The sequence below is a fragment of the Phyllostomus hastatus genome, unplaced genomic scaffold (genome assembly GCF_019186645.2).
Source record: "Phyllostomus hastatus isolate PE091 unplaced genomic scaffold, TTU_PhHast_1.1 phas_contig_283, whole genome shotgun sequence".
Classification (NCBI taxonomy): domain Eukaryota; kingdom Metazoa; phylum Chordata; class Mammalia; order Chiroptera; family Phyllostomidae; genus Phyllostomus; species Phyllostomus hastatus.
The window spans coordinates 14,550,938-14,563,522 of record NW_025333833.1 but is presented as its reverse complement, the minus strand read 5'-3'; the positions used below and the strand labels follow the sequence as shown (position 1 = coordinate 14,563,522).

Here is a 12,585-nt window from a genome sequence, read left to right as displayed (position 1 = left end):
CACATCACACCACTCTACTGTGAAGCTTGCAGTTGGACCCATGTCTTTCACATCAAGAGTCTCAGCCCACCTCGATGGCCTCAGTTCTTGCACTCAGTGACTCTTGTATTACATAAGAAGACCTGATGATTTCCAAAGTAAGCAACAGAAAACCAAACTTGGCTTTGTTTTTCTCTCTGTAGGTCACATCAGGAAAGCACCAGTTGGAAAGAGAATTGGACGAGTTGAAGCAACATTTCAGCCGATCCCAACAGGCCTTCCGGGCGAGTCAGACCGCGGAAAGTGAGCTGCGGAGGAGCAGTGAGGTGAGTGAGGGGCAGAGGTGAGCGTTTATCAGCTTCTGTTCCGGATGCGGTGACACAGAATCTTGACACCGTTTTTCAGTAGCTTGTCAAGACCATATCATTTCTATTTCATTTGCCAGAATTTCTTAGGAAGTATTTGGTATATAACCTAATACATAAACCATGGTGCTTTTCCCCCACTTTCTATTCTGATTTAATTACTCCTTATAGCAATTATAGGAAAATATAACTTGTATTTAAGAAGATATACTACTCTTGTTATAAAGGATTGTTTTAGACCCCCTAGGAGGTGGATGAAAGTAAGAAAGCAATGGATTTTCTAAATGGAAAGAAACAAAATTGGTGATGGGATGGGGGATATAACTTAAATCTTTTTCCAAGGGTTGCTTTTGAGTCATCAAATATTAAATCCTGGTGGAAAATCAGCGATTTAAGTGAGCAAAAGTAAATGTCAGATGAAGAGGTTTTAGCTTTCAAATTCTTATGAAAACATCAGGTAATTGTAAGTTGTGCGACCCTGGCCTCACAAGTCAACGTTAGCCTGTGTGTTGAGCATGTTTGCAATGTCTTTGCAGACTCACTGCAGGGCTACCCTGACGTTGCTCCTACTGAGAGGATTTTATTGGTAACTTTAATTTAGCTTCTCTCCAAGTTTATTTAGTGGCCTGGAGTTTATTAGAAAGGGCTTAATTAAGAGTCATTCAGGGACACTCAGTAGAGTGAAACAGTTTGGATTGAGCCATAAATCAGTGCTGTACTACGAAAAAGCACAGCAGAGCAGAAGTTTCTTGCCCATCACATGTCACAGGAAGGCCCTGGCCAGGTGGTTCAGCGGGTTGGAGCATTATCAATACACCAAAAGATTTTGGGTTCGATCCCCAGTTGGGGCTTGTACTGGAGGCAACTGATCGGTGTTTTTCTCTCACATCCATGTTTCTTTCTCTCTCCCTCTTTCTCTTTCTCTAAAATCAATAAACATATCTTCAGGTGAGGATTTTCAAAAAGTCACAGAAAAGAAAACTTCCAACGTATTCTTTAAATAGGTGGCAGTCACTTTTTGGATTGTAACAGTTTTCTTTTTAAAAAATTCTCTACAAAAAGCAGTTATTTGTGCAGGCGAGGAGAGTAGAAATGTACTCACCCCCCATCTTTGACGAGTGTAGCATTACTGTAAAGTCAGGGCATCTGACGTAGGAAACCGGTGACTGTCAACCAGCAGGCCCCCGAGGGGTCGTGAGGCTGGAGACAGGTGGCCACAGTTCCAGCACCTGAGGGGGAGGAAGCTTCCTCCCAGATGATGGTCTCCTCAGTGAACGCTTTAAAATGGAAGTGTTTTGTTTCGACAGAACAAACATTTGCCTTTTGGCCAGTGGGGCCCAACCAGCAGATGCTTTGGCTAACATTTCTGCAAGCAGACTGGCATGGAACTCCTCACTCTGCGAGCTCCCCTTTCAGCCAGGAACTCTCCCGCAGCTCCACTGGCTGCCTGGCGGGAGCTTTTGTAAAAGCAGTCGTCTGGTTGAGAGGGTTCAAAGACTTTTCAAATGGTTTGCTTGGCCAAGGCACAGCAGTGGGCGGGGCATGGTCTTGGAGGTGATTCCGAAGGTCATATATCCCCACAGAGTGTGGTGGGTCAGTTGTGGAGCTGTCTGCCCTGACCTGGTCTCGACTGAGTTCAGTGCCCACCTTGTTGCACCTCCACCGGTGTTTCATCGACCTCTGTGTGCAATGAGCGCAGTCGTGTGCGAGGGCCTAGCCCAGGACCAGCGAGTTCACTTAGTGTTGTCTTCATTGTGTGTGTGTGTGTGTGTGTGTCTTCTTTTGAAAAGAAGAAGATGGAAAAACTCAAAGGATTTAGCTGGATCTCACATTTTCAATTGGCATTGGGATCAGAAAAGTGATTTACCCAGTTTGAACGGTAACACAACTTCACGAGGAAATATCGGTGGTTCTGTAGTGAGTGACGTCTGAAATTCCATTGCTTTTCTGCCATCTACCTGCAAAGTGACCTTGGGACAATGCCTTTCCCTTGAGTCTGACTCTCCTCATCTGCATATGAGGATGAATAATACCTCTTCCTTTCCAAAGCTGGATTGATGGTGAAGTTCAACACTGGCCAGCACACTAGTGCTCAGCAGATCGTTGCACTGCACCTGCTCATTGCGCTGCTCTTTATGACTGTTATGACCTGTTTGCTGTCACCTATAGCACAACAGGTGATGAGCCAGGGGAGAGAGCATTTGGCATTGGACATGTTTGGAAGGTTGCCTGTTCTATCACTCTGGGTCTCTTTCTGTTACTAATTATGAGTAAGTACAAACAAATTTAGCACGCTGATAGGTTTTGCATGCCAAAATAACATGACAGTTGTACTGAAATTCTTCTTGTTGGTGTTCACAAACAAATGCAGCGCTCTTGATGGGAAATTATCAGTAGTGGGAACATGATTTAACGGCCCGATCAAGGGTAAAGTTAACATTTGGTATCAAAGTGAATGGAGGGTTCAGATAAACTGCTCATCTGCACCGGCAGTCAGCCCCGGAACACTGGGCTTACGCCATCATGCACCAGCATTGGACAGCCAAGACCGGGGCAGCACTGGCTGGGGGACCTTCCAGGCACAAGGGTGTGTATTACACCAGGTCCCCTAAGGAGCCTGGTCTGACAGGCAGGAAGGATGGAGGTAGAAGGGAAAAACACATCAGTTGCCTGTGTCCCTTGTACACCAAACAGTTTTGGACCCAGCAGGGGACATATTAAGCTTCATTCATGGATGGAATCATGAAACAACACACAAGAGCTGAAATCTGTTTTGTCTGGCCCTAGGAAAGGATGCCTCCCTTGCTGCCCCTAAACAGAAGTTGATCTGGGTGGAATAGCTTGCTAAGCTCTAATGCTGGCCTGTGGCTATAGAGATTTTTGTTACATTTTTCCAGACTTGGGTCCAATTTTGCAAATCATGTCAGGATGCAACAGTTGCGTAGGAGAACATATCCTTGTGTGCTTAACTTGTCATCGATAGTCAGCTACCCAATCAAGTCTTGAGTGGCCATTGCCTCCCAGATAAAACTACCTGCTCATAGATGGCAGCCCACAGCTCCAGTTTCAGATGTTCCTTTTCCTGATTCTGGCCTTTTCAAGTTCTTGAGTTGGTCATAGCTGTAGCATTAACGGTGTGCTGGGTCCCGGGGTTGGCTGAACATTTCTTCTCTAGAAACATGTATTAATGGAGCTAAGGTCAGAATAGAGAAAGACATGTGAACCTTTCCATTTAACTTCCTACTCAAGTTAGTGTATCTAGTTATGGACAGAGGCAGATGGAGAGCAAGAGACACCTAATCAGGAGTTGTCCCCTCCTTTTCCGGGGCACACACAGCTTTGCATATGATGCTTTCTCCACTTTCTTGCCACCTCCAGATGTAGATGCCAACTGATCTGATTAATTTTGTAGAAAGAAAATATTTGATAGGTCACAAAGTCAGAATGCTAAGTCAACCCAGGTGGTTAAATTCTAGTCCCTCTCTCTCATGTTGAACTCATTCAGCTGGTCTTAGCACTCATCCTGCAGATCTGACTGCTGTTAGATTTTGGGAAGAAAGGCTAATAATGCCTCGTTATCCTTTCTGGAGTGCTTTCAGGTGCTTTTCCCCTCACATCTGCAATCTCTTCATGATGGTTATCCTGAGTTTGAAGAGCGACCTGGAGACTCTGGTGTGTATAGTTTAATGATACTGGTGTAAGTCAGTAACATCCTTGCGTCTTAATGATCCTTCTTTGCACACTTGAACACTGCCTAGTGTGAAGGTCAACCTCTCATTCTCGGGGTCAGATGGAGCAGCCCTTCCTTTCTGATTGATGTCTTAATCTGCCAACAGGGCGGGGAGGCAGGATTAGGACAAAGACAGGAGTTGAACTCCAACGGGCTCTGACTTTTCTTGATGACGAGATGAACATGTACGCATGAACAGAGCTGCTGCCAGCAAGGTTTCAAGTACTTTCCCCTAGCCACATTCCCCCTCTTTTTGAACTTGGCTTTGCCACCTCAGTACCCATCTGCTGATGGTAACCAGACTGATCACTGAAGGCAGCTTTCCAGCCCCGCACTGCCGGGGCCATCTGTTTTCTAGCGGCGCGGCAGGGCTGGGGAGGCCGGCACTTAACCATTTCTTTAAAAATGTCCCCCTACTCCTCACAGGGTTATTTTTTTAAAGTGTATTTTTAAAAAATTTTTATTTCTTTATTGTTGTCCAAGTACAGTTGTCTCCATGTTCACCCCAGCACGCCCGCCCCCCGCTCTGCCCATCCCCACCTCCCACCCTCGAAACTGGCCCCTTTGACCTTGTCCACGTGTCCTTCATGCATGTTCCTTGATGGCCCTTCCTCTGTTTTCCCCCGTTACCCCTCTCTTCCCTCCGCCTCCGGGTTGCTGTCAGTTTGTTCTTTATTCCAGTGTCTCTGGTTATATGTTGCTTGCTTTTTTTTTTTTTTAAGTTAGCCTTATGAATTTTCCTCTGAAGGATGCGAGGCCCTTAATTCTGTGACCGTATGCCAGTTCTCTGTGACCCAAAGGGAGGCAGAGCGTACAAGCCGAGATCCTTTCGAGCTACAACATCACTGAAGGTTGGGAAACAGGTTGAGGAAATAGAGCATCTATGATAGTTTGTGTCTTCCGTGGTTAATAAGCAACAGCACTTTTACCAGGCATACAAGTATTACTGCTTTTAAGGTTCAGAAAATTGTACACATCACCCCAGATAATACAGGGGGGTGCATCTGCATCTCTGCTACTTTATTGCCCTCTGGTGCACGGACACTTGATTGGATCAGGTGCCCAAAGACTCTGTGTTCCCTGTGAAAGCTTCAACTCTTTTATGTAGAATGAAATCTTGCTTCTGTGATCCAGCCTGGTTTCCCACGGCACCCGCCCCCTCCCCACTCATTAGTGCTTGCCCGTGGTGTTAAGTGATGGGCGTCACTTCTTCCAGAGGGCGGAGACTCTGTCTTTCTTATATTACATCTTTTATAATGCCCATTCCGGCTAATGGCTCATTGCAGATTTTTTGATAAACACTTAGGCAAAGTAATTTACTCATAAAGACATCCCTGTAACAGTGAACCTTAAGATAATTTTCGAGTGTGAAGGAAACATTTTTCCTGTGAATGTGTGTTGTTCCTTGGCACATCAGACTTTGCAAACATGAAGTTGATCATTCAGGTGTGATAAGAAGTTGGGGCTTATGTCCTTGGGGATCTTTTCAACAGGATTTTCCATCCGAGTGAACCCTTTAACAAGCTTAGAGACAACCAGAAAGTTCAAACAGATAGTTTTCTGGAAGCAAAACGCTTACCATCAGATTTGGGTTTCGTGCTTTTGTTTTCACTTCTGTTCATAAAATCATTTGGTTTAAGTCAGAATGTCTAACTGTATAAAGTATTCAAAGGGAAGATGTGAATCTTCCCCGCTGTGAGATGCACCACCAGTTCCATTAGGGACTCTTCCTGAAGCAGAAGTCATAGTTTGCTGGAACATTTGTTTGGAGTATAACCAAGTAAACTTGTGCTTTAGGAAATGAAGAAGGAAAACAGCTTCCTCAAGAGTCAGTCTGAGCAAAGTGCCAGAGAAGTCTGCCACCTGCAGGAAGAACTGAAGAAGACCAAGCAGTGTTTGAGTCAGAGCCAGGATTTTGCAGAGGAAATGAGGGGTAAGTAAAAGTTTGTGATGTGGAGTGACTTCCTAAGCTGCTGTATGGAGGAGGGTGGATGGCTGTAGAAACTTTGAATTTTTCCATCTAGTCTCCTAGAAAGACGTCTGCAGAGGATGTGCAGAAAGTTTTCTTTCTTCTGCTGTTTAGTTTATAGAGTGAGAGTTGGACACTTTTTTTTATTGGAACCCATAGAGCCCCCAAATGCCTGTTTTCAGCACTTAGAAACTGGAGGGGTACATGTTTAGCACACAAAATGAAATTGTCAGCTCTGCCTGTCTTCCCAGAGTGCTGTTGTCTGTCCCCTGTGTGTTTATTCAGGACGCTCAGACAGCTCCTCTCCTCACTGTTTCCCTTACCATGGAAACTCCCTACATGAAGTGCGTGTTGTCACAGCCCTGAATGACCATCGGTTTTTGATGACTTACTTCACTGAATGCTTTTGTCTTTACTGTAGAGCCACAGAATCATGCTATACACACCAAATGAATCCACCATTCATTACCCATTTTTAGGTGTACCATATGTCTTCTTGTTCCATTTCTTTTTGTCAGCTTGGGTATTTGCACATCCAGGATTTCTCTGAACTGGACCCTGTGGATCATGGAACTATGGGTCACACTTCTCTGTGACTGTTTTCTTTTTGAAATTCCCAAGTCCCCCAGGCAGTTTTCAATTTTTCCACCACAGTAGGTAGACATGTCAGTCTTTCTTGAAAGAAAACCAGAAGAAAAGTGAATGTTTGGGCAGTTTCCTTTGTTGGCCACCAGGGTCATTTTTTCAGGTCCCCATAAGCAGAGGAGACTGATAGCCCTTGTGGCCTGTGGAGAGCCATTCCTCAGTAGGTTGACTGAGATTAGTGGGTCAGAACAGCAACTGGTTTCCACTTATTGTCACCCCTGCATTTAGAATACATTCTTCCTTCATCATCTGCTATGGAGAACTTCTATTCTCCTCAGTTTATCTGGGGAGTTGGAAGGATGCCTATCACTGTTGAATGAAAGCACTGAGGTTATTCTCAACTGGGTTGAGCCAGGAGGTACAGGTGTGTTGCTGGGCAGAAAACCAGGTGGTAACAAAGTTTGAAAAAGCTCCCATTTGATTCTTGGATTCACGGACACCAGTTTTACTGTGAGGAGGTGCGACGTGGGTGATACTTCCTCAATGATACTGGTATAGAGGCCTCGAGAGGTACTGATGTAAAGCATCTTTTCCTCTTTTGTATTAGCCCCATGGAGTGTGGCTAAAATGATGGAGCAGTTACATATTCATTCTGGGAAGTCAGAATTACTCCCCAGTGAAGGGAGTATTTCCACTTCAGGGCCGCTCTCTCTGAATAATTATATCATAAGAGGTGAAAACTCCAGGGCACACCTCAGGGGTAGGGCAGGCTCGGTTCCACCCAGTGCAGTAAAGCGAGTATCACACAGTAAAGTGAGTTGTGACCTTTTTGCTGGTGGAGGGCCTTGCCTTCCATTTGTCAAACACACAACATCTGGGAAGCACAATAAAACAGCTACTCCTGTCCACATGTACACAAACACAGAAGAAAAAGTTTCCACTGCTTAGGGAAGTAATCTCTTGGTATTTTATACAGCAACACTTTCCTAAGTTGCCTAGAAAGAAGATGAACAAATGCATTACCATCCCTAAAAACACCACATTTCTCATTGTCTTTCTGGAAGTTTAGATGATTATCTGGTGATCTACTTTGCAGGAGGTGTCTGCACAATAATGCCAATTTTTACAAGGCTGAGGAGTTGTTAGTGTGTTTAGATTTTCTTTTTCCGTTTAGAATTCTTATGAAATGAATATTTGAAACCTTCACAATGCTTTTTTTTTATTTTTCATAGCTAAGAATGCTTTTCAAGAAACCACATTAAGAGACCTCCAAGAAAAAATCAATCAACAAGAGAATTCCTTGACTTCAGAGAAACTGAAGCTTGCCTTGGCTGACCTGGAAAAGCAGCGCGATTGTTCTCAAGACCTTCTGAAGAAAAGGGAATGTCACATTGAACAACTAAGCAAAAAGTTAAGCAAAACCGAGAGAGAGTCTGAAGCTTTACTGAGTGCTTTGGAGTTAAAAAAGAAAGAATACGAAGAACTGAATGAAGAGAAAACTCTATTTTCTCACTGGAAAAGTGAAAAGGAACAACTCATAAAGCAGATGAAATCAGAAAATGAAATCTTGCAGAGTAAAGTCAATCAGTTGGAAACTTGTCTGAAGACACAAGAAACGAGGAGCAACGAATACAGCGAGAGAGTCAGCGCGCTGGAGGTGGAGAGAGAAAGCCTGAGTGCGGAGGTGAGGGACCTTTGCCGTGTCATCGAGAACAAGACAGTGGAGGTGGAGACGCAGAAAGAAGCGCAGGTAGAACTCCAGCAGAAAGCCGAGTTGTCAGACCAGAAACATAAGAGGGAAACGGAAAGCATGTGTTTGAAGGTTTCTGAGCTTTCCGAGCAAGTTGAAGATCTAAAGCAGAAGCTTCAACTGCTGTCAAGTGAAATAACGGACAAAGACCAGCGCTACCAAGACTTGCAGTCTGAGCATGAGAGGCTCCGGGAGCTGCTAACGCCTAGTGATTCCTTGCTGACAGATGAGGGTCATCACCGAAGTCTTCTGGCTTCCGAGCAGCAGTCTGAAGTAAATAATTCCTTTGTAGATATGATAGGTTTTCAAGGGCATAAAAATATTCTCAAGTGTTTTTAAAAATACAAACCAGTACTTTGGGAACAAGAATGAACCTTTTTGGAGAGCTGAATTTCTATAGTGATTACATTTAAACACTGTAATATGGGGAATTAGTGAAGATGTTTTTTAAGGTCTCCTGGAGAACATTATATTATAGACTCAGAAGAGTATTGTCTTCAGGATGTCCATGTCGTATGTTTTCATTCTTTGCAAGTTAAGAAAGCGCACTTACATATTCCATTGGAGCTTAGGAATGAGAATGTGATGTGAATGTCAACATCTCTAGTCCTTTCTGGCTACTTTTTATGTTACAGAGTCATAGTCCTGAAGCAAATGTAAGAGCTTATTACAGATTACCGAATCATTTTCTAACAATTTACCCTGATACAAATCTGTGATTTGAAATCAGTTGTTTAAAAAGACATTTCTTTCTTTATTGAATGTGAAACTGCTTAGTTACATATGACTTTGTCCTCGTAGTCTACCAGCTAAACTGCTAATGCTGTAGAGTTGAGGAGTCTCGCTTCATTCCCTCTATCTGCCATTGTATGATGCCGATGGCAAGTGGTGAGGGGGCAGCAGGAGTCATCACAGCAGCTGATCCCTGTTTGACAGATGACAGGAAGGTGATGTCCAGGCATATGGTCTCTCTCAGAATCCAGATAGTAAGTGCAGGCTTAAGCCCTTGGGCTGACAATCTGGTCGTGACACCTCACCACCTTCCCCTATTGAAGAGTATCAGAACTGCTAAAGATGGAAGCTGAGCAAGCTATGTGGAATTGGTTAGCCTCATGTCTGATAATAGCAAAGGAAAATTTCTATTTCGGCTACCTGGACTATTCCTAGAGAGAAAACCATTTGAAATTTAAGTGTGTGCCAGTGTGGATGATCACACAACTAGAGGATCTGTCTTCATGACAAACAGCTCGCCAGTGCCTTGCCCAGACAGGATGCCTCCTAAATGTCTGTTTAACTGTGTTGACATTGGGATGGAGAGGGGAGAATGTGGTAGGAAATATGTCATTTGAAGAGATGTGCTTAGCAGAGGCAAGAAGCCAGTGTCTACAAAGCAATAATGAAGCCTGTTGAATCTTTTCGTATTCTTCCTGAAAAATAATTGCATTCTCATTATATATTACAACCACAGGCTCTCCAGGGCAGAAGCGACAGCTGTGACACAAGTGGATCAGAAGAAAGTGCTTTGGAAAGCAAAGACAGAACACCCAAGCAGGATCTTCATCTGATCTGTGACAAAGATGTCCAGCAGGACCTCAGCCCAGAGATGGAGAAAGTCACCAAGACTGCAGCAGTCATGCTGGCGGGAGAAGGTTCTCAGGAGCAGCCCCCAGAAACCAGTTCCGATTCCCTAGTGGAGGACAAAGCGCAGGACTTGGCAGGGTGCATTTCTGAATTGTCGCTTTCTGGTCCTAATGCTTTGGTGCCTATGGATTTTCTAGAGACTCAGGTAACCATTCAGAATCTCCAACTACAGGTAAAAGAGACATCAAATGAGAGTTTGAGGTTACCTCATGCCATAGAGGAATGTGACAAAAATGTTGAAATTTTGCTAAGTGAAACAGAAGAGTCAGACTCAAAACTCAATGTACAGGAAGTACAACTAGCTACCAAGATTGAAACATGCAGAGAACTGGGGAAGACAGTTGAGGAACTTAAGAAAGAAACACCAGACTTAATGGAAAAATTGGAATCCTTTTCTTGTGATAACCCGGAGTTCCACCAGGGAGGTGAAAGTTCAGCAGGCCTCAACGCTAGTTCAGAAATGGGCACAGCTGAATTGTCAGCTGAAGTTACCGCAGATAATGTAGCCGAGGTGAATGACAATTGGAGAGAGAGGTTTCTCGGTGTGGAAAGTGAGCTGGAGAGGATCAAGTCTGAGCAAGGCAGCATCGAGCACCGGGCCCACTCTGTGGAAGCCGACTTAGCGAGAGTTCAGACAGAGAAGCTGCTTTTAGAAAAAGACAATGAAAATAAGCAGGGAGTCATAAGCTGTCTGGAGGAAAAACTCTCTGTGGTCACCAGGGAGAGAAACCAGCTTCATGGAGAATTAGATACTTTGTCAAAGGAAAACAAAGAACTGCGCCTGACATCCGAGAAGGTGGAGGAGAAAATACGAGAGCTGGAGTTTCATCAAGGAGAGTGTCTGTCTCACATCGACGTGGTGGAAGCCGAGGTGAAGGAAAAGACACAGCTCCTTCAGACTTTGTCCTCTGACCTAAGCCAGCTGGTAAAAGAGAAAGCCCACCTGCAGGAGCAGCTGCAGAGTTTGGAAAAAGACTCACAGGCACTGTCTTTAGGGAAAAATGAGCTGGAAGACCAAATGGGGCGGTTGAAGAACGAGAAAGAATCGCTGGTAAGGGAATCTGAAAGCCTGCAGAACACATTACGTGAACTGGAACAGGAAAAGCTGGCTGTCACTAAAGCCTTGGAGGCTGCGAGAACAGAGAAAGGCGAGGTCGCCGTGAGGCTGAGCTCAACCCAAGACGAGGTGCACCAGCTGAGAAAGGGCATGGAGACACTGAGGGTCCGCATCGAGGCTGACGAGAAGAAGCAGCTCCACATCTTGGAGAAACTGAAAGAAAGTGAGAGTAAGAATCATTCACTTCAGGATAAAGTGGAGAACCTCGAAAGCGAATTGCAGATGGCGGAAGAAAACCAAGAGATGGTGATTCTTGATGCCGAGCATTCGAAAGCGGAGGTGGAGACCCTAAAAACACAGGTAGAAGCGATGACAGAACACCTGAACACTTTAGAGTTGGACCTCGTCACGATCAGGTCTGAAAAGGAAAATCTGACCCGGCAGCTGCAAGAAAAACAGGGTCAGGTGTCTGAATTGGACGCGTCACTCTCTTCACTTAAAAACATGTTAGAAGAAAAGGAGCAAGAAAAAATGCTGATGCAAGAAGAGTCCAAAGCTGCAGAGGAAACGCTGGGAAGAGAATTGGAAGAGCTGACGAAGGAGGTGGCAGCCTTGTGTGAGGACTCAGACGCCAGGAAGGTCCTGGAACAGAGCTCCCCAGTGCAGAGAGTGCAGCAGCTGAGCGAGAGCGTCAGAAAGCTGAGAGACCAACTAGAGGAAAACGACAAGAAGCAGATCGAACTCTTAGGAAAACTGCAAGAAACTAAGCATCAAGCTGATATGCTTAAGGGGGAAGTCGATCAACTTGAAGAAGAACTAAAGAAGTCCAGAAAAACCCACGAGCATGTGACTCAGGAGGCGGAGGACTCCAAAGCAGAGGTAGAGAAGCTAAGAGCCAAAATAGAGGAGATGGCCCAACGTGTGAGAGATCTGGAAGCAGATCTTGGCAACCTGAGGTCAGAAAAAGAAAATCTGACAAAAGAATTACAAAAAGAGCAAGGACGCGTGTCTGAATTAGAAATATTAAAGTCTTCATTTGAAAATCAATTGCAAGAGAGACAGCAGGAAATCGTTCGGCTGAAAGAAGAATCTAGAATTGTCGAGGAGAGGCTTCAAACACAACTTACAGATCTGCAGGAGAAACTGTCCCTCTTGTGTGATGACCAGGGGACCTGGAAGGCCAGAGAACAGGATCTTAGTGGTCAAATAACTAATCTTGAACTTGAGAAGTCTCAGTTGCTGCAAGGCCTTGACCAGGCCAGAAGTGATTGCATTACTTTGCAGTCTTCTGTGAACGGCCTCATTCAAGAAGTAGAAGATGGCAAACAGAAGCTCGAGAAGAGGGACCAAGAAATCAGTTTACTGAAACATCAAATTCAAGACCAAGAGCAGCTTGTCTCTAAGCTGTCCTGGCTAGAAGAAGAGTCCCAAGTTATGAAGAAGGAAAAAGCAGAACTGGAGAGTCTGACCGTGGAACTGGAACAGAAGATCCAAAGGCTGCAGTCCAGA

General features: G+C 44.7%; 1 protein-coding gene across 1 annotated transcript in view; it reads left to right on the top strand.

Annotated features, from left to right (window-relative positions):
- CENPF (centromere protein F) overlaps positions 1 to 12,585 on the top strand; it is a 54,612-nt gene that overhangs the window by 24,827 nt on the left and 17,200 nt on the right. Inside the window, 4 exon segments of the mRNA XM_045838762.1 lie at positions 183 to 305; positions 5,872 to 6,007; positions 7,861 to 8,651; positions 9,847 to 12,585. Coding sequence (XP_045694718.1) covers positions 183 to 305; positions 5,872 to 6,007; positions 7,861 to 8,651; positions 9,847 to 12,585 — 3,789 coding nt within the window.